This window comes from Chionomys nivalis, chromosome 5 (genome assembly GCF_950005125.1).
Source record: "Chionomys nivalis chromosome 5, mChiNiv1.1, whole genome shotgun sequence".
NCBI classification, from domain to species: Eukaryota; Metazoa; Chordata; class Mammalia; order Rodentia; family Cricetidae; genus Chionomys; species Chionomys nivalis.
Window position 1 is genome coordinate 45,285,096 of NC_080090.1, and position 19,981 is coordinate 45,305,076.

General features: G+C 45.0%; 1 protein-coding gene across 1 annotated transcript in view; it reads right to left on the reverse strand.

Moving 5' to 3' along the window:
* Nek10 (NIMA related kinase 10) overlaps window positions 1–19,981 on the reverse strand; it is a 181,546-nt gene that overhangs the window by 15,161 nt on the left and 146,404 nt on the right. The window contains exons 31-32 of the mRNA XM_057769925.1: window positions 14,950–15,050; window positions 7,362–7,472 (exon numbers count right to left, since the gene is read on the reverse strand). Coding sequence (XP_057625908.1) covers window positions 7,362–7,472; window positions 14,950–15,050 — 212 coding nt within the window. The remainder of the gene's footprint in view (window positions 1–7,361; window positions 7,473–14,949; window positions 15,051–19,981) is intronic.

Genomic DNA, 19,981 nt, shown 5'->3' on the forward strand with positions numbered 1-19,981 from the left:
AGCCATTTTAGCACTAAGTCAATTAAGAACAAAGGCTTATGGCAGAAATGACAGAGAAGCAAGAAGGAGAGACTACAAATGCCATCACTTCACTTCCCAGACTGTAGCTTCTTTTGCAGACCAGAGAGTCTAGCCCTCCGCTGCAGTCCAGCTTCACAAAGGACACCGGACCAAAACGCTGGAAGACCTGGAGTCAAGCATGAATGGAACTAGATGTCAGAGTGAGAAAAGACGCTGCACTCTCTGCTTCTCTGCTCTAATTTCCTTAGCTTTCCTTGTCCTCTGAGACTGAGTGCCACTATTAGAAGCCATAACACATTGCCTAATGTCCCATGCTCTCTAATCTACAGCTTCTTTGAGTGTCTTATTAGCTTTTCATAAGCACTTTGTTATCGGAAATGGTCAATATCTATATCCAGCTGTTTTCTCCCATGAGTCAACGGTACATCAGCTCTGCCACAAGCTCCTTTACCCCCCAGCTGGGTAGTGCTTACATTTCCTCTAAAAGTCGTGTCCCTAGCAGAATGCCATCAGGGAAAGGATGAAAATGGTCCATGCGGTGTTAATTAGACACAAGACCTAATCCTTCCCAGACCTACTTTAAACAGTGACAGTGGTATCAAGGTAGGAGGCTTTCCCTCCAGAGTCCTAGTGACTTAGCTTGCCTCTGGCCTCAGGTCAGGGCCAGATAAACACAAAGCATGCTTATCACAGGTATGAAGTCCTGGGAGCTGAGTAATCTGTCTGGAAAAGAGCTGGAAGCCTCAGCCATTAAACGACACAACATGGACCGGCAATCAACCTCTGGCCTTTACATGCGTGTGTACACGTTACCAACTCTCTGTCCTAACACACACACACACACACACACACATACACACACATACACACACACACACACTACACATACACATGAATAGGAGATGGAAACTGGTTAGGAGTTTAGGGACAAGGACTTTGATTCTTGTTCTTAGCCAAAGCCAGCAATCCCCCTGGTCTGTACTAGCTGGAGACTAGAAATGCTGATGTGTTGGGGGTCCTCATTTCTGGGCTGGCTCCTCATCTTTCTTCTGCTTTCCTGCTTAGGGCTTGTAATACTGATCGCATGTTTGTCCTCAGGATGATGAAATCACATGCTCTCCTTGGAGGATTCTAGTCCCACTTCTTCTATTCTATTCATGACAGTATAACCAAAATGTTAGTTCAGAGACCTAGGATACAGAGGTGGACAGATACCTCATGGGTAGGCCAGTAAGTCCCAGCTCATGTCCAGCCCCCACCCACCCCACCTCATGCCTCAACCACTTAATAAACCCAGTTTATCAACTCATAGACACAGAAACCCTCAGAGACAATCCCGGTCTTGAAAGCCGTTCTGCTTGCTTCCTTCCCCTTTAGGATCTGCCTATATAAAAACTACATCCTGAAACTCACCCTCCTAGCTCTAAGTCTTCAGATGTGAGTTTTCAAACCTGGAGTGCCTGTAGAACCCAGCAAAATAAAAAGAGACCATTGTCAGGCGGGGGTGGGGCAATAGCAGAAAATAAATAGGCTACAAGAAGGGGGAGATCAGGACAATAGTGGAGTTCTAATTAGGAGGTGGAAGAGATATAGATACAGAAGGAAGAGGATGGGGAGGAGAAGGAGGAGGAAGGGAAAGAAGAGGAGGAGGGGGAGGGAGGGGGACAGGATAGGATGGGGAGGAGGAGGGGGAGAGAGTAGAGTAGAGTAAAATAACAGCAAGGTTGTAGGGAAAAGCCATAAGGAATCATAAATGAAAATTTTCCATCTGGGCTGACAATGCTCACTCAAGAGTCATAAACCATCTAGTAAAAACCCCAACACCAAGAATGAGAAGCCCTCTTTGGAGTTTTTGGTCAGGGTTATCCAAGAGACTCCAAAAAGATTATAGGCTATTGCTGTTGAGTTTAGTTGTCTTCCACCTGCAGAGGTGGGAGGTGAGTCCCCATTGCTGTAGACATATGTATTTCAGAAACAGGACCCAGAGGATCCAAGCTGGATCTGACCTGAATGCCTCCTCGCTGAGGACTAGCTTTCATGGTACCAGAAGGCTCCATGCAAGCTTCCCAAGAAGAGACGCAACAATCCTACCCAGCTATGATGCTTGGGAACCATATCAACAACCAATATGGCACAATAACACTAAGGATGCCATGGTGGTGCTCATGCCTTGGTGTGACCAACAGCTCTCTAATTGGACTGAAGACCTGCTCAACAAGAGCAAAACCATGTCTGACTGGAAACCTAGCCAACCACCTATGCCCATTCGCTCCCAGCTAGTACATCTACCTCCCCTGCAGGCCAGGCTCAGGGCGCAGTGCAGAAGAGAAAGCAGAAAGATTGTAAGGGGCAGAGGAGCAGGGAGTAGCTGTGTCATGAAGTCTAACCATCATGGCTGACTTAACAGGACCTGAACAAGGATGACAGCAGTAGACACGCTAACGTGCAAAGCTCATGAGATGACAACCCTACTCAAAGAGCTACAGGCAACTAAGGAATACTGGGAGCAGGAGAAAGAGTCTTCCCTGAGGAAGTGCACACTGATTGGTTATCCAATACCAAGTGTCAGCCCTGAAAATACACATACACTTTTCTAAGAAAAGTTAGAGCAAGCCTCAGTTCTTAATGGAAAATCCATGGGAGAACAAAGACCTATGTCCCATAATACCCCTGAGCCCCATCCCTTTGAAATATGGGAAATTTATGCTACTTCCCCTTCCCGGGGAAGTAGAGGGGTTGAGGATACAAGAGCATGAACCACAGAACCAATGAATCAGGGCTCAGAGGGGCTCACAGAGATTGAAGCAACAATCACAGACCCTGTATGGATCTGAGTTAGGCCTCTGCACATATGTTATATTTGTATACTTTGGTGTTCTTGTGGGGCTCCTAAGAGTGGGAGTGGGGGCTGTCTGATGCTTTTGTCTATACTTGGGATGATTTTCCTACTACTAGGTTGCCTCATCTAGCTTTGATATGAGGGTTTGTGCCCAGTCTCATTGTAACTTATGCCCTATTCAGTTGATATGCCTGGGAGGCCTGCATTTTTTTTTTTTTGAAGGGAAACAGGAGGAGTGGATCTGGGGAAGAGGGGAAGTGGCAGGGACTGAGAGGCAGGGGAAATTGGTCAGGATGTAAGTTATGAGAGAAGAATGGAGGGTGGACATGTAGTCTCCATCCCATTTTTTCCCAAGTCTGGATTTTTATAAAACTGTCCCCTCCGTCAGTCTTTCTCCTGGTTTCTTTTGGCAACAGTGGTAGGTTAGAAGACCTCAGGCCCTGGCAACTGTGTTATTTATTATGTGTCCTTATCCCTGTATTTGCTGATACAAGCAAGATCTAGAGCAGGGACTGGCAAACTGTTCTATGCAGTTGGGCAGTAAGTGTTTCCAGCCTGGAGGATGGAGGGTTTCTGACTCTGCAACTCAGCTTTGCCTGCAATGATAAAGTGACCACAGGCTGCATGGAAATGAATGAATATGGTTATGTAAATAAAGCTTTATTGATAAAATAGGCAACAGGCCAGATTGGTTCGAGGGTTATAGCTTGATGACTTCACATTCAGAAGCTTGATCAGATGTAGCTGCAAGCTTTTGGCAGAAAGGGCTGTGCCCTACATCGGGTGGCCTGACTCTCAGGGGACCCTGCTCTGTGGCTTCTCCATCCCGTCTTGTCTCGGGATTATAAACCTACAGTGCCAGTCAAAGTTCATCTATAATATAAAGCATCCCAAGCCAGGTGATGGTGGCGCATGCCTTTACTCCCAGCACTCGGGAGGCAGAGGCAGGCGGATCTCTGTGAGTTCGAGGCCAACCTGGTCTACAAGAGTTAGTTCTAGGACAGATACCAAAGTTACACAGAAATCTTGTCTCGAAAAGATATAATATATATTCCTCCATTACCAATTTGTTTACCCTGATACAGAACTTAAAACAGAAAGCAAGAAAACTGATCGATACCCTTCAAAAACAAGTTTGGAAACAATGAATGGGTTTCTTTAATTGCTTCAAGGGTAACCCACAGGTGATCTTCTTTCAGTATCCTTATTAACTCCTGGATTTATTAATGCTGTCACACTGTGACTGTATTCTTAGCGATGCTTCAGGGACAGCTTAAGTATGGCTCCCAGTCCTTCAGACACATGGCCAGGACACAGGTCCCTGGCCATGCTGTGTCTATAACCTCAAAAGATCCCAATTCAAGCTTGTGTGATCCCCGCTCTGTACCAATCCATTGTGTCTCCTCAGAAACACGTGGAGAGGTATCGAATGGTGCTTCATTGGCTTCTAGAGAATGTAGTAAGCATGTTTTTAAAAGAAAAGATTTGTCATGAATTTACACTCACAGAGAGGGCGGTGTGAAATACGGACTAACCTCTTCTGTCTTGCTTCTCCCCTTTCCCATGCTGAATATCCTAGTTCCACGACCACTGTGCTATCACTCGCTTGGCTTTGGTGGCCCTGAGTTATTGCAGCCACGATGAAGCCTGGATCAAAGAACAGCTTAGGTGAGCTAAAGAGAAAGAACTCACTTCTTAGAAATGGGCTGTTCCATCTTTTGACTCCTGCATATAGCACGCTGGCCATTGACAATGTGATAAAAGCCATTGATAATGTGAGGCCAGTCATCCCATAATGGCTCCTTAAAACTGTAGGCACCTGCTCCCTGCAGGCACCTCCCTCTCAGAAGGGAGGAGAAAGTGAAAGTAAAGTAAGTACTTGGGTGGGTGGGTGGGGCTCAGTGTAGTGGTGTCTGGCTGCTCAGGGGATAAAATGCCCATTCCTGAACAAAAGTCATCACAAGAAAAAGACTACCAGAAAGGTGTGGTGGGGTGTACAGGCATAGGGGTCATGAACTTCTTTGGTTTAGACCTTTTCACATACATAAAAGTGCATGAATAGATCACAACAACACATGGTTTAAGAAAGAATTGAAGAAATGAACACCTTCCTGTGGGATATATAAGTACATACTATATTCTACTTTCACTAACTACTATATACATGAAGCACTGACCACAGGCCAGGATGTAGAAGACGCTGGGAAATCAAAGGTAAGAGGGACTGGCTGCACCCGGGAGACACACAGGCAGATGACAGCTGGTTAAAACACGGGCATGGAAGAGGGGGACGCTGGCTATGCACAGGGAAGCCTCAGCAATGCCTCTACAGAGGAGCTGACTGATGCCTAGTTTGGGGGAACACAGGCTCATGTCACTGTGTGGCAGGGCTTCCCTTAGAAGAATGGTACCTTATGTCTGTTGACTACAGCTGAACCCTAGCTGCTGAATGTGGCCTCTCCCCTGGGTCAAGGGGTCCCACTGAGTGTGCTACAATCTGACCCTAGTTTATCATAAAAGAGACAGAGGCACCAGTCACTAGACAATGTGACCTGCTTCCTAATCCTACTGAACACAGAAACAACTTTTTGTCCCTGGGCCCTAGAAACCAGACTGGCAAGGAGAAGGGTTTTCCAGAGATGCATTTGTGCCCCTGCCTTTGTCTATCAGGCTGGGATGGGAAACGAAGAACTGAACAGGAAACTCATGCTGGGAGAAGGGAAGGCTAAAATTTGGTGCTAGAGGGGGGATTTGTCTCTTGAAGAGAGAGCCCACGGTTCAGACAACATCTCAGAGTACCTTGGAAGAAAGATTAGAGCTGTGCACTGAAGCACATCTCTTGCCTTCCCCTTTGGGCCCCCGAGAGGGTCACTGGACCTCTTTGTCCCTCTTCCCAATGTGGTCACATTAAGTCTCCTTCACTTGCTTTTCGGTCTTAACTTGGCTCCTCGCTGGCTTGTTGGGGGGGGGGGGGTAGCTCAGCCCGGCTCGGCAGCATTCTCATTGGAGTCCTCCAAGTCCTCCAGTACTCCAGCAATCCCACTTTTATGTTCAGACCAGGATACCGACAAGAGATGCTCTTATGACACAGAGAGGGAACCAAGGATGCAGGGGGCGGGGTGATTTAACAGGAGAAAATGTCTTTGCTGTCAGGGAAGAAAGAAACTCAGGTGGAGCCCACATGAGAAAGACAACAAGGGTTTGCCTTCAGCTCAGGCATAAGTGAAAAACCATTGGGTGGGAGGGGAATGCATCTCTGCACATCCTTCTACGGTAGAAGCTTTTATCCCATAAAACTAGAATTTCTGCTAAAATGAATTTGTATGCAAATTGACTTAATCTCAATATCCTTTTAATAAGAATATAAAAATAAAGCATCATGTAATCTTTTTGTAAGAGATAAGCTTCTCTCATTTAAAACTATATTTCTTAGTATTTAGGATACTGTAGATAAACGTGAGACCCTCTGTACCTCTGCTTTACCTACACCAGTTCCTCTATTTTCCAACATAGCACATAAAGGACAACTTGCTCTCTTGTCTCTGAGGGATGGGGTCGTGCTTTGCTTACTTACCTGCAGCTGCTTGTTTGGTGTATTTATCAATGGTTCAGGCATCCTTATGAGCTAACAGAGCAGAAACAAGCCACTCGCCTTTTTAAAAAATGTATGTGTGTGCATGCTGTGTGTGTCTGTGTGTGTCTGTATGTGTGTATGTGTCTGTGTGTGTGTGTGTCAACGAGCCTGGCAGTAAGTTTGCACCTAAAAGTAGACTCACTAATGAAAAATGAAGAGTTCATTGGCAACACAATACCAAGGTTTAAGCATATGAAGACACTTAACAAGAAGAGAAAGAGGAGGAGAGCAAAGTGTGGGAACAGGGACCAAATTATCACCACCAAGGCAGCTAGACTTCCTACATCTGGGGACAGGCAGGACAGGACAGAGGGCTTTGAACACTTCCGGGACAAAGTAGGCGTCCTGTCTCCAACTTGTATTGCCAGAGGTAAACAACTTCCTTCCCATTTGGTGTAAGATTTAGCTTCCCTGTGTGTGAATAGAGACTTTGCTGTACCCAGTGATGAGAAGGCCACCAGATGTTGAAGATGGAACCTCATTATATGTGCAGACGATTAACATCGTGGTCTCACGTGATCAGGTGACTCGTTCAGACAGGCAATGCACAATTTAGGGACTTACTGAAGAGCCTTGTCACAAAATGCTGAGACAGATTCTACAAAGGCAGGTTATGAGATGCATACTTTTTAATTAAAGACAACATTTATTCTTAGGAAAACATGTACTAATAAGGAACGAGCTGTATTAGTCACCTGAAAATAACAGCCACAGAAATAAGGATAAGAAGTCAGAGATAAAATGGACCCATTGTGGTATTTTAAGCAATAACCTTTGTCAGTGCACAGGATTTAAGGACGAGTTAGAAGGGAACAGGAACCCTCCAGACGTTTCCAGTGGACAGATCCTTATGCACTGAACACATACCTTCTTAATCTCAGATTTGAGGTTACAAGGGTTGCTCTGCTGGCTGAACAGGGATTTCTTGAATCTCTCTATAACCCTTCTCTTCAGATCATGGTGCAGAGCTGGAGGCAGCTGCAGGAAGTAAGAAGACAGTCATCAGAACCACCTTCTACACACTTCATCACCCCTACAGGATGTAATATACACTTGCAAGAATGAGGAAGAATCTGAGCTGGCAAACTATACGCTACGGTTTTCATCCTCTCTACAGGAGGATGGCTCTGCTTCCATTTATCGTGGGTATACCTACTGGCACATGTAACATGTAACTCTTCCATGTAATATCTATGCCCATATATGTTGCATTTTGTGAAAACCAGCTTTGATCAGAAAAGTCCATTCTGCTCGTGTTTGGGTATCTATGTCATGCTAAGCAGCACCCCAGCCACAGCCCTGAGAAGGATCTGATACTTTGAACCAGGAAACACAAAAACTCACTCTTTTCCACATAGATGGACACCCATGAGAGTTCTTCAGCTAGAGAGAAACCAAATCCTCGGGGACAGTATTACTGGTTAGAAAGACAGGGTGGATTAGCATGCATTAGGACCTGAATAGGATGGTGTGAATTTCATAAATACATAGACAGCCACTGCAGAATCTTAGAAAAGAAGGGGATTTAAAACAACCACTGAATTGCAAGGCTTTGTAGACAGGATTTACATTGGGAATCAGTGTGCTGATCACCCAGGACAAAACAAGCAGTATCCGAACTACCAAGGCTGGATGACTTTTTTTTAGAAACTATGAATAGATACCAAAAGGAAGAGCTCGGGGAGAAAAGGTTCTATAGGGAGACGAAATGAATACTCACAAATAAAAGGAAACAGTGAATTATAAACTCTAAACAAACACTGGCGAAGAGAGGGAGAAACACTGCAGAGATGATCATGACCAGTCCTGTTCGTGCCCAGCCCTGCTCTGCTTCCTGGGATTCTTCAGTTTGGGTTGATACCATGTGACCATTTGGGGCCAATAAAAATTATGTGTGCCGCCATGAGGGTAGGGCGATGCAAACCCCCCAAAAGTCACAGTATCATTGCCCTTCATGTGAACTAAAGGGGGCAACACGTGAGGTGAAGGAGAGAGATTTAGCATTAGTCTCCTAGCACGGGGTGGGCTGGAGCGGTGAGAGGATGAAGGCTTACCCTGGAGAGACACACAGGACTTGACAATTACCTTTTACTTCATACCCAAAGGTGCCACCTCCCTAAACCAAACAGCAGAGGGCAGTGGTGACCTAGGTCCAACCAGCAACCTCCCAGTTTGATTGCATGAAGTCCCTGCAAGGGGAAGGATGCACAGGTAGCTAGCTACAATGACATTTTGAAGGTGAGCATCACCATCGGGCTCCTTCAAGTATCAAATTAACCGGCAGATTAATTCAGAAATTCATAAAAGTCTTGCTATTTGTTAAACTTGATAAGCCTCTAGTTCCCGTGGAGCCCCATTCACTGCCCCTGAATTCAGTATGGAACATTTGAGTAAGCTCACTTCCAGCCGACTTAAGATCTGCACGTAGACAGTGCAAGCAAGCTACTGTGTCTCACTGGGATGAGTATCGTTAGCACAGTGTCCCATCCACAAAGCTCTCAGAGAGAACTGGAAACTTTACACAGACGGATGAGGGCTCAGCTGTAAATGAAGTGAGTCTAATAACTTAGTCTATATGAAAACAGAATCCAAACCCCTGGCTCATGTATGCTGGGCGCTGGGATCACTCTATATGTTTGTATTCCTGTATCTCTCCTACAGTAAAATTACATGCCAGGGTATGCAAGCTTTTATAGGTGAGGAAAGCGTGTCACACACCTTCCTCCTGAAAGGTAAGCCTTCTGCATCAGTCTTATCCTTCAGCCAACACCACTAGCACACCACTGCCACACAGCACCCTATAGTTTATAAACATTCCTAGGTCCTTTATTACAATCAAGGCATACACAACCCATAAGAGCGCCCATTCCTGATGAAGAAACTGATCCTAGAAAAGATAACAGTTTCTTCAATTCACATATCTAAACTGTTTTACTGTACCATACAATGTAATAAATGGAGAGAGAAAAAAATCTAGTCTGTACGTTTTCTTAAGCTTGCAACTCTATGGACTCTTTCTAAAAACCTGGATTCCCTACTCAGGAATACATTAGCAAAGAACAAGCCATTTGTAGGGCTCCATTGGGTAAATAGTAAACCAAAATAGCACTTTAATCTATTTTGAAATTTTACAGCTTAAGAAAATTTCCCTAAATGTTAAAAATCAAATGCTGTAAGATTACCATTTAAAGAAATAAAATCCCATACTTCTCTTAGAATTTAGAGTCCCTAAAAAGAGACTGATATGAGAAATCCAGCCATGCTGTGACTATCGTATCCTGTTGGCTCTCGGCCACCCCAGCCATGAGTACCCAAGGGACCCAGTAAATGAGCAGACCGTTCTGTTCTTTATCGCTGCTGGCTGCACAGCACAGTATGAGTCACCGAAAGCCAGGGGTTGATATCCGCTCCTGACAGCACCCCCATGATGGGCAAGGTTGAGGGTGACTTCCCATCTCTTCTCTTAGAGAAAGATACGTTGTAATTTTTAGAGTTGTCATGTGATAACTTCGAAGCATTTATTTAACAAAATGACTCAAGTATAGTAGAGCACTAAAGCCAGTCTCATTCCGTCACCATGCAGGTCTTACCTACGCAACAACTAAAAGGTAACCTATGAGCATAATTGCCATCTGCTCACAGGCACACTGGTTCCCAGCATCTGAGGTAGGCTACTTATTGCCTTCTGAGCATGCCGGTCTCAAGACTTCTTTCCCAGCTTGATGAAAACAGACGTGCGATTGAGGTAAGAAGGATATTAACCTGACGGCTAGGACTGTTGTCATTAGATGAGATTGGCAGATACGTCTCCATGGAAACCGGACAGGACCGGTCCCCACCGACCAGAAGCTAGGCTTCTCTCAATGTCCCCTCAGGTCCTCAGGTCAGTCTTCCTTTGCACAGGTTGGTCTGTGCAGCAAGTGCACAATGCCTCAGCCTTGCGCCTCTCCTTCCCGTGAATGGCGCTGGCTGTGCTGAGCACTGTAAGTTAAAGTTCCAGAGAGGACCCTTTCCTCGCTGTGACAATAACATGGAGTTGGAAGTATTCTAAAAGCGAACTTGGAAAACACAGTTGTTATGCCTGAACTGGCAGCGTGGGACGAACGGCTGCCACTGACTGAATAGCGCATATCATCCGCCAGCAGTGGTTTAAAGGAATAATGACACATTCACAAGACCTTCATCCTTGCTTTAAAGTGCATGGAAATCCAACAAAGATGGCGTGTATACCCATTAAAGTTTATTTACCACGCCAGAAATTGTACTAAATCTCAAAGGATATTTCTCTCCAACTTAATAAGTAACAGTTAGAGTCACTAAAGAGCTACTTACAGATCCTTTAACACTAAAGAGCATTTTCCCACACTCTCTGTCTAGTGCATAAATAGACATGCATTTCAATATGATATGTTTACCGTCTGATCTGGTAGGTGACACTCATAGTCATCCTCACGTTCTCTCCCAGATTTGTCCTTGTGCGTCATTTAACCAGTTTAAAAGTTACTTGTGATTGCCAAGACACAGGATGACATCAGAAAACAGTGAGAAAAAGAATCAGTTTTAGAACCTGGGCTCCAGAAGGGCAGTTGATGGTGTGATTCAACAGAATATTAGATTTGGGGCAAAAATGACAGATTAGAAAGGCGCTCATCTCTAAGCCTAAGATGCCCCAAACTAGGGGCTGAGGAACACAAGGAAAGCAAGAAGAGGCTGTGCAGTACCAAAGAAGGGAGTGGCTTTGCCTGTCTGGTCCCCAGTGGAGGTGGTGGCTACTGCCTGTCAGTCCATCCTGATTGTCCTCCCAGGACAGCAGGACATGTCTCCCTGGCTCACTGGCCAGACACTAAGTTCTGTAGGTAGGGGCTGCTGGATACCCTGGAGGAGGATAGAGCTTGTCCTTCTGTGTCCAGGATGCTCTGTCCTTGTCTGGCTTCAGCAGTAGACTGCAGTCCATACTTGCTGGGACCCCAGACAATTGGTGCTTACCCCCGTCACATTCAGGGGCACCATCGATAGGTGGCCTTTCAGATATTTCTGCTAACAACCACCCCCTTGGCCTTTCTAATCCCATAGACAGTGTTCTGCAGCATACCACCCTAGGGTGCTGACTCCCAGCAGCCTTCAGCAGGAACATCAGGGCAGGTGGTCTGCCCTGTCTCCAGGGGCAGGTTTTTAGGTTTCCCAGCATGGCACTTCAGCAAATATCAGGGAATCTGTTGTATGGGAGGCTGCTTGTTTTTCCTGGCTGCCCTGCTAGCTTAGACCCAAAATAATCACACAGAAACTGTATTAATTAAAGCACTGGTTGGCCCATTAGTTCTAGCTTATTGGCTAACTCTTACATCTTAATTTAACCCATTTCTTTTCATCTGCATATCACCACAAGATCGTGGCCTACCAGCAAAGTTTCAGCATGTCTATCTCTGGCGGGAGCTCCATGGTGTCTCTCTCTATCTGTCTTCCTTCTCCCAGCATTCAGTCCAGTTTTCCTCACATACCTAAGCTCTGCCCTATCAACAGACCAAGGCAGTTTCTTTATTCATTAACCACAACACACAGACAGCAGGACCTCCCACACCAGGGGCCCAGGGTGAACATGTCTGCTCCCACGTGACTTCTTCTTGGATGCAATGCATTAGCCCTAAAGGTACTGAACTGAATCCCCAAGCATGAAATGGGGGCATCTTGCTGAATCCCAATGAAGTTGGGAATCTTGAACCTAAGTCACTTTCAGGTTTTATGGTCAGTGGACACAACTTGTTGCTCTTTCCTGAGGAAACAAACTTCTCCTTGCTCAAAACTTGGTTGAGAAACTCACTGGAGCAGAGATCTTAAAAATGCATGGACATTTCTTATAAGATTCACAGGGATATGGGTCAAAACTGTGGTGGCGCAAATGAATGTAGACAGATTATATAGATATATACAGCTTTAATAAGGAAATAGACTTACAGGACCACAGGTTCCCGCGGAGCACTGGAAAAGCGGAGCAAAAGAAAAGGGCTGCTGGGCTCACGCCCAGCAGATTTATCCGTAAACATTAGCCCGAGGCGAACACGCCCCCAATGGGTGGGGCTATGTCCCTACACAAAACCATAACCCATCAGATCTCCTTACAATTCATGGGAATTGATTCACACTAAGGCTCAAGAAAAAGTGACTTACATGCCCCCAACTCACAAAATTGTAAAACAAAAAGTGGCACCTCAGATTGTGTGGGAAGTGTATCCTGCAGCTGTTATGTGGGGAGGGAGAAACAGGGCACTGGATCCAGCTGAGCACACAGGTGTGCGTAGGCACTTGCGATTCTGCATCGAATGGGCTGGTTCAAGCAGATGTTGGTACAGGTGACTGCCTGACCCACTGAGAAGAGTTTGTGTTTAGTGGGGGCAAAAGGCAGGGCTTACAGAGGAGAGGGTTTCCAGAGGTGCAGAAAAGTGGGGGTGGTGGGGTGATTTGCATTCCCTGTCTGTGAATCCATAGACTGCGCAGTTCTCCCTAGCTGAGGCTGAACCTCCAGCAGGTATCCCTTCCGGGACAGCACTGGCCCTGCAGCCATGCAAACCGTGCAACTGCGCTTCCTGGCTGGCCGTGTGACCCTGAAGGATACAGGAGGCCAGTGAACCTAACAACACAGTCAGTGATAAAGCCAGATTACCAGCGACCCGAAGAAGCATGCGCCACAAGGAGAGAGAAGCCTGTGCTGATGGAGCGCCTTGGCTCTGGCAAGCTTTGGTGGAGTAACTGTGGCATACCCAGACAGGAAGCTGACGCTTGCACCACCCAGTATTTTCGCCTGCTGTAGTAAAAGAAAAGAAGCTCCAGGTTCTGTAGACAAACTTCCAGCCTGAGTTGTCATGGGTTCCATGAAGGCTTCTCTGCCTCTTACGGTTCTCAGAACTGGGTCAACTCAGGGCCCAGCCAAAGCCCCTCCCCACCCCGGCTAACGGGGAAGCTGGAGTCCAGGATAAGGGATCCTGAAATATTACTACAGGAATGCTCCATAAATTCTCCTCTGCACTATCCCCAGGAAAAGGTACAGCCATTTATCAAAGTGACCGTCGACTGAGAAAAGAATATGCCGACTTCTCAGAAATACCAGGCGCCGGCTATGAATCAAGAGTGATCCCTGCGGTGCTAAACCCTCCCTAGCTTACAGAAATCAACAGTTTGGGTTTTGTCTTTCAGTTTAGGGGCTGCGATGATAGATGAAGCCTCGAGTGCAGACTTTTCTTATCAGGAGGCAGCTAGTGCGCATGCCTGCCGAACTTTTCCACAGGCCCTGGATACGTAAACAGACTTTCCACAACCGGCTCCAGCAGCTCCTAGGGCGGCTCTTAGGCTCTTCAGGTAACCAGGACATGGGCTAGTTACTGATACTGTTCCATAGACAGAACAAACAATCAATCAAACAAAAACCTGACAAAAGCCACAGAAAGCGGGAAGAAGGAAGGGAAGGAGGGAAGGAGGCAGCGTTTATTTTGGCCTATGGTTCCACGGCACACAGCCTGTTGCAACTCGGAAGGTCCAGGGGCAGGAGCAGAAGGATTGGTCACACTGGACATGTACTCATACTTAGTTCCCGTCTCCTTTTTATTCAGTCCTGGTTCCAGCCCGTGATAGCCACATTTGAGGTGGCTCTTCCGATTTCAGTTAATTCCATCTAGACAGTCCCTCACAGACATTTCTTCCATGGTGATGCTAATGCTCATCTAGTTGGAGATCAAAATTAACTACGTTTTGCTTCCTGATGCCTAGAATAGAATTTGGCGCTTGACAGGTGCTTACTAACTACAAGACAAATGAGTGAAAGAAAGAACAAAATGGCCAGATGATGCTGTCTCGAACTCCAAAGTACTTGTTTTCTTATCCAAATAGCTGTACTTCTTTTCTTCAACGGGGAAAAATTTGTTCCTAGTAAGTGGTCCATGCCTTAGATGATGGAACACCCAGAGGGCCAGCACGAGACAGAAGTGTGTCCATACCAATAGCGAGTCTTCAGTGATGGATTTTCTCATACTGAAGCACTGCTCAGATTCACAAACAGAAAGTCTAAATGATCCTGGGTTTTATGGGAATTAGGGGTGCGGTTTTCACATCCTTGAGAAGTTCTGCTGTCAAGGCGGATGCAAGGAGGAAGGTTCCTTCCTCCCCCCCCTCCTATGATAAAGTTGCTTTTAGACAAAGCTGCTAAGCCCTTACCCTCTTTGCATCCCTAAAGAGCCACTTGTATGGAAGTCTGCTTAAGCACAACGGGAGCACAAGCAGAAGCCACGGGGGAAACAGACACATTTACGGCTAGGCCAAAGTGTCCCCACACACATCCACATGGTTGGAGAGGGAGAAAACAATTACGTGTTCACTCTAAGTCCAAGTCCCACCAGGCCGTATTTTCTTAGCAGGGTTAGCTCTGGCCTGGAGGCCGAGAAGAGGGCGAGGCACCAAAGACACTGACCTGCGTGATGTAGATGACTTTGTGAAGCTGGAGGAGAATCTGCTGAATGGGGTCGCTGATCTGCCTTACTTTCCGCTGGGATACTGCGATACCTGCGGATGCTGTGGACGAGAAATTCTGCCATGAGACAAGTTCACTTAAAAGAGGTATTCGTAGGAAACAGAAGAAAATTCTGGGGAAGAACAAAGCCAGGATCTCACCTTACTAATGAGATCCTGTAGCACTTCTGCGATTCATATAATAAGCTGTTCTTTCCCTCCATGTCTCAAGCACTCAAGAAACAAAAATTCCTTGCATAATATTTGAGAGACCAGGTGTCCTTGGATATTTTGTCTGCAAATGCAGGAGGCTGCCATTGGGAGGGAGGCATGCCTCAAATATGCAGTTCTGAGCAGGGATTTGTTTGTTTGCTTATTTTAAATAATAAATCCATCATACCTTCTACAATGCACTTTAAATCTAATTTCATCAAAACTATTAGACACAAATACTAAATCAGCAAAACTTCATGGCAGAATTAAGTACTATTCAAATCCTTAAATACTCTGAATCTTAACGTCGACTTTGATGTCTTCCTGGATCTCAGTGGACAGGGTTAACCTGCCCTGAATCCCCACTGTACGGCCATTACAATATCACAGAGTCGGGTTAATTGCTGTCAATTTACACAAGAGCCACTTCCCCAACCCCATAGCCCTCACCACAGTGGTCTATTCTTGAGGACTACAGAGTTAACATAGGAATGGCCTCGCTCCCTGTATTAGCCACGCCTCTCTCTCCTCTCATTCACAGAAGGCACGGAGAGCACAAAAGCCACCAGAATCATAGCATCCCCTATTCCATCCAGGTCCCCCATCTATATCATCTTTTCTGCAATAATACTCATTTACCAGTTCTTTCTTGCGAAAATTAAGTTTCCAAAACCTCCTTTTCTTCTTTCTATACCATTTTAAGCATTTAAAAAATTAAATTTGTTATAGCAATAGTTTCAGCAATAACTATGATTTTAAAGATGATTCTTATATGTGTGCTTTCAGAAAACGATTGTGTGTCATGTCATAAATGATTTGTTTTCAAAAAATTAAAGAGAATTTAATGTGGTTGTTTAAAAACATGAAATTATCCATTTAAGATGCAAAACAAAAAGGAAAATAAAATATGAGAATTCTCTTTATGGATAGCTCTATTTACTTGTTTGAAAATTAGCCCAAGAAATGGCCTGGTTCTGGGCCACCTGGGGCAGCTTCTTGTTTAGATGTAAAGTCTGTCTCTCTTGAAGACTCCTTGTAAGCTTCAGTTATTGGATCATTAAGTTGTGATTTAACAAATTACCCTCAGGGCAAAAAGATGAGCAAGTAAATCACAAGGATTAACTCGCTGCTGCTAAGAACAGAGGAGTGATGCTGGCTGTTCCCCACAGTAGCCCCAACCTCAACCTGCGTCTCCCACCCAAAGGCCTCCTGAATAGCAACCTTCTGCCTAAGCTCACTGAAAACAGGACTGGGTAAAGCATCAAGTTCATGATGGCACGGGAGATGGGGAGGACTTGGGTTGGTGTCATTTCATTCTGGCTAATCTGTTAGCATTTACAGGCTCAGCCTTTGTAAACAACAAGCTAAAATCTCGCAGCATAGCTTAGCACCTCTAGGTTTGTGACAGCGTTTTGAGCGGGTACCGCACAGGCTTGATTTTCCCTACCACAAACATGGGCTCGTCTGTGCCCTAAAGACAAAAACAAAGACTTAGCTAGAGTGGTTCTGTCTAACACACAGCTGTGCACTTTAATTTTAAAAGCAAACAAACAAGCAAACAACTGGGTTTTGAGTCCATTTGACAGCGCTCCTCAGTTCTAGGAAACTCCTGACTTTCAAAAATAGCTTTGATTGCTTATTCTCTTAAAACAAAATTTCAAATGTTTATTTGCAAAAGCCCCTTGTAAATCAAGCAAACACACACACACACACACACACACACACCTCTACAGATGAGGCTCAAGGCTCTGGGGACCACCTCTCATGAAGGGCGTCATCAGAAGTAACTGCTGACATTAGCTAGGTGCCTCTCTGTTTCTTACGCCCATCCGTTTGACACACATACACAAGTAGCTCCGTACAGTAACTTCCAAACTGTCTTTGAGTCCTGACATCGGTTTAATAGGTTATGAGCAGCACTGTGAAAAATGAATGCAATAAATTGAAGAGAACCGGCAAGCTTCAGAGCACACCACACACGGCATGGGTCCATTGGGTTAGGGAGAGTGCACTACTCATTGTGGGCCACTTCTAACAGAGTTTGAAGGGTAAAACCACAAAAAGAATTTATATATATATATATATATATATATATATATATATATATATATATATCCCTCTCTTTCATTTTTCTTCTTTTCTTTCCTCTCCAGAAATCTCCTTTTCAGCTGAATGGTGACACATTACTGTCACAGAGACTGTTGATGGGGAATATTGTTTTTCAGTGTGTCAGGGACAGACCAGTTCTGGCTTGTTCCTTATGACCCTGGAAGAGGCTGTGGTTTGCCTGGGTGCCCTGTGGTTTGCTGAGAAATTTGTTTGCCCGTGACCTCAGTTGCCGTCAATGTCTCAGGAGTGTCAGCAACGCTGTAGTGCACGTCTCATGGAGGAGCCAAGGTTTACCAAGGCCAAATGCATACTCATTTCTCACTGAAGCAAATGTCTTCTAGAGTGACTGAATTACTTCATACTCTACTAGGAGAGAATGCATTTTTCCGTATCTGGACCAGTACTATTTATTATCAAATTCTAATTGTGTCAACCTGTATTTTTTTCTACTTTGTAGTTTTTGAATGTTAGTGAAATTACTGGATGTTTTTGTCAATGGCTGTTGGATAATTGCTGATACTGTTTCTTTATTGATTTGCAAATGTTCTTTACGTATCTTGAATTCTATTCCCTTTGAATTTTATGTTAAAATTATTACACATTTCTACTGGATCTGTTACTTATCTTTGATCCAACAGGTACTTACTTCTCATCGGTAACACACACAATAAGGTGATTCTAAGTCCCACATTCTGCCAGAAATCTCTGGGGTACCTGCTGCTGCCACATTGTAGGGCACTAAGGACTCCTGTGGGGGAGGTGGAGGGGCAAAGCCTGGCAAGGATCCCATCCTGTGCCACGAGTTGGTTTTAGGAAGGAAAGAAAACTTCAAAGCGAGACTGGTGTGCGGTGTGTGTGGGGGGGGGTTCAGTCTGTAGCACTTGCAAACAGCGGATTTCCTAGACAACTTCCACTAACGGTTCATCATCTTCAGCTGAGCTGGCAAGGCACTCCGCCTCACTGAATCCTCTACATCAAAGAGTAAGTGGCTTACCCTTAGGGAGACAAAACAATTTTAAAATCCAGATAAACAGAGTCTTTATTCAGTGATTGGTGATCATGGCTCTCGGTCACATCATGTTATCTGGGTTTGAGTCACTTTCTCTTAACACATTTTCTAGACTAGCTCCCTGTCAATACTGCACTACTTAAGCTTTAAAAGATGTGTCCTTTTTTTTTTTTTTTTACTTTTTTAATAAATGCACATTATTTCACAAAATGTCAGGCCACAATGGCTTGTTCAGGTGTGTATAAGGTGACTGACGAGTATATACCTTTATCACTCAGCTCCTGCCCTCCCTTTTCTTCTTCCATTGGTTTCCTGACTAAGCCTTAACAGTCCTTACTACTAATATTTTATAAAGAATCTTTCCTAAAATAGCAAAAAAAATAATCAAGCCTAGGGGAATGGTATAAATGGCACTTGGGTGCAGTAAACTCTGCAGAAGGCATGACAAGTGACTAACACAGCATGGTCACTCATGCATTGATTGCATACTAATTCCTGCCAACACTTTCGCTCTGAGTCTTCTGTCCTGTAGACAGGGAACTGCATCTATTACACAACACACCCATCGCTACAATCTAGTTAACAGGAAAAGATAACACCGGGTCTTGCAGCAGCATTCACTGGGATAGCTCGGCATTCATGTCCAGGACTGGGGTGCCTCCTCAGTGCTACTGTTACCGCACTGTGGAGGTTCCCAAAGAACCAGTTACAGTCACAGAAGACAGTGACACGCAACTCCAATCTCTCCCCTCTGTTCTCGCACAGGGAGAGTGAGTCTCATATCCTAGCTACATTTCTGGAGCTGCTCAGAGTCTGACTAAATTCTCTCTTCCCTGCCATTTTTTAACAGAATATTTAGGAAATTCAGGGCTATAGATAGTATTTTTTTTAATTTCAGATGTGTTCCTCTCCACCTAAGAAAGCTTAATTTAATGTTAAATAAGTGGGAAAAAATAATAAGTCATGCCTTTAAAAAGCAAGCAAATCATTCACACATGTCATTGCGTGTGTCTCCCTCATGACTAAGCTATGCCGGTGCATACGGTGGGAGTGTGCAATCAGTGCCGCCCTTTACCCGCAGAGTAAAGTCTCAAGGTGTGCCTGAAGTGAGGCCATCTGCAGGAGAGCAAACAGCCTGCGGCCAGCCATTTGTGACTCACTAAACCAACAGTGGACAGTAAAGATCCCAAGTTTGGACTCAGAAGCAGAATCGCTCGCAGGTGGCAGCCGGTTCCACGTGTGTGAGTGTGCTCCATGTGATTAGTGAAAACAAAGCTTGTTCTTAGAGTAAATGGTAGCATTTCCGGACAATTCAAATGTGTTAGTGACTCGTGGTTCAAACGTTAATACATAAATCAACATTTTGAAAAGGCAAAATATAAAGAAATGACGTGTAAATTTGCAGTGCAAATGGTTTGGCTAAAATCAAAACCCTATACCAATTCAATTCACCCTTCAAAGATAACCGAATTTCTTTGATGCGGAGGCCCGTTGCTTGCTGTGTGCGTAGGTGTTCTTCTCTCAACATTAAAACGCCCAAAACAACAATCATTGCAGAGTCACACATGGGGTTGACTCACCTTTGCCCAGACAGTAATATAGAAGCCAGAGTCAGCGTGACAATTTTAGGCATTTTAACAATAAAACAACCTTGGTTTGCATC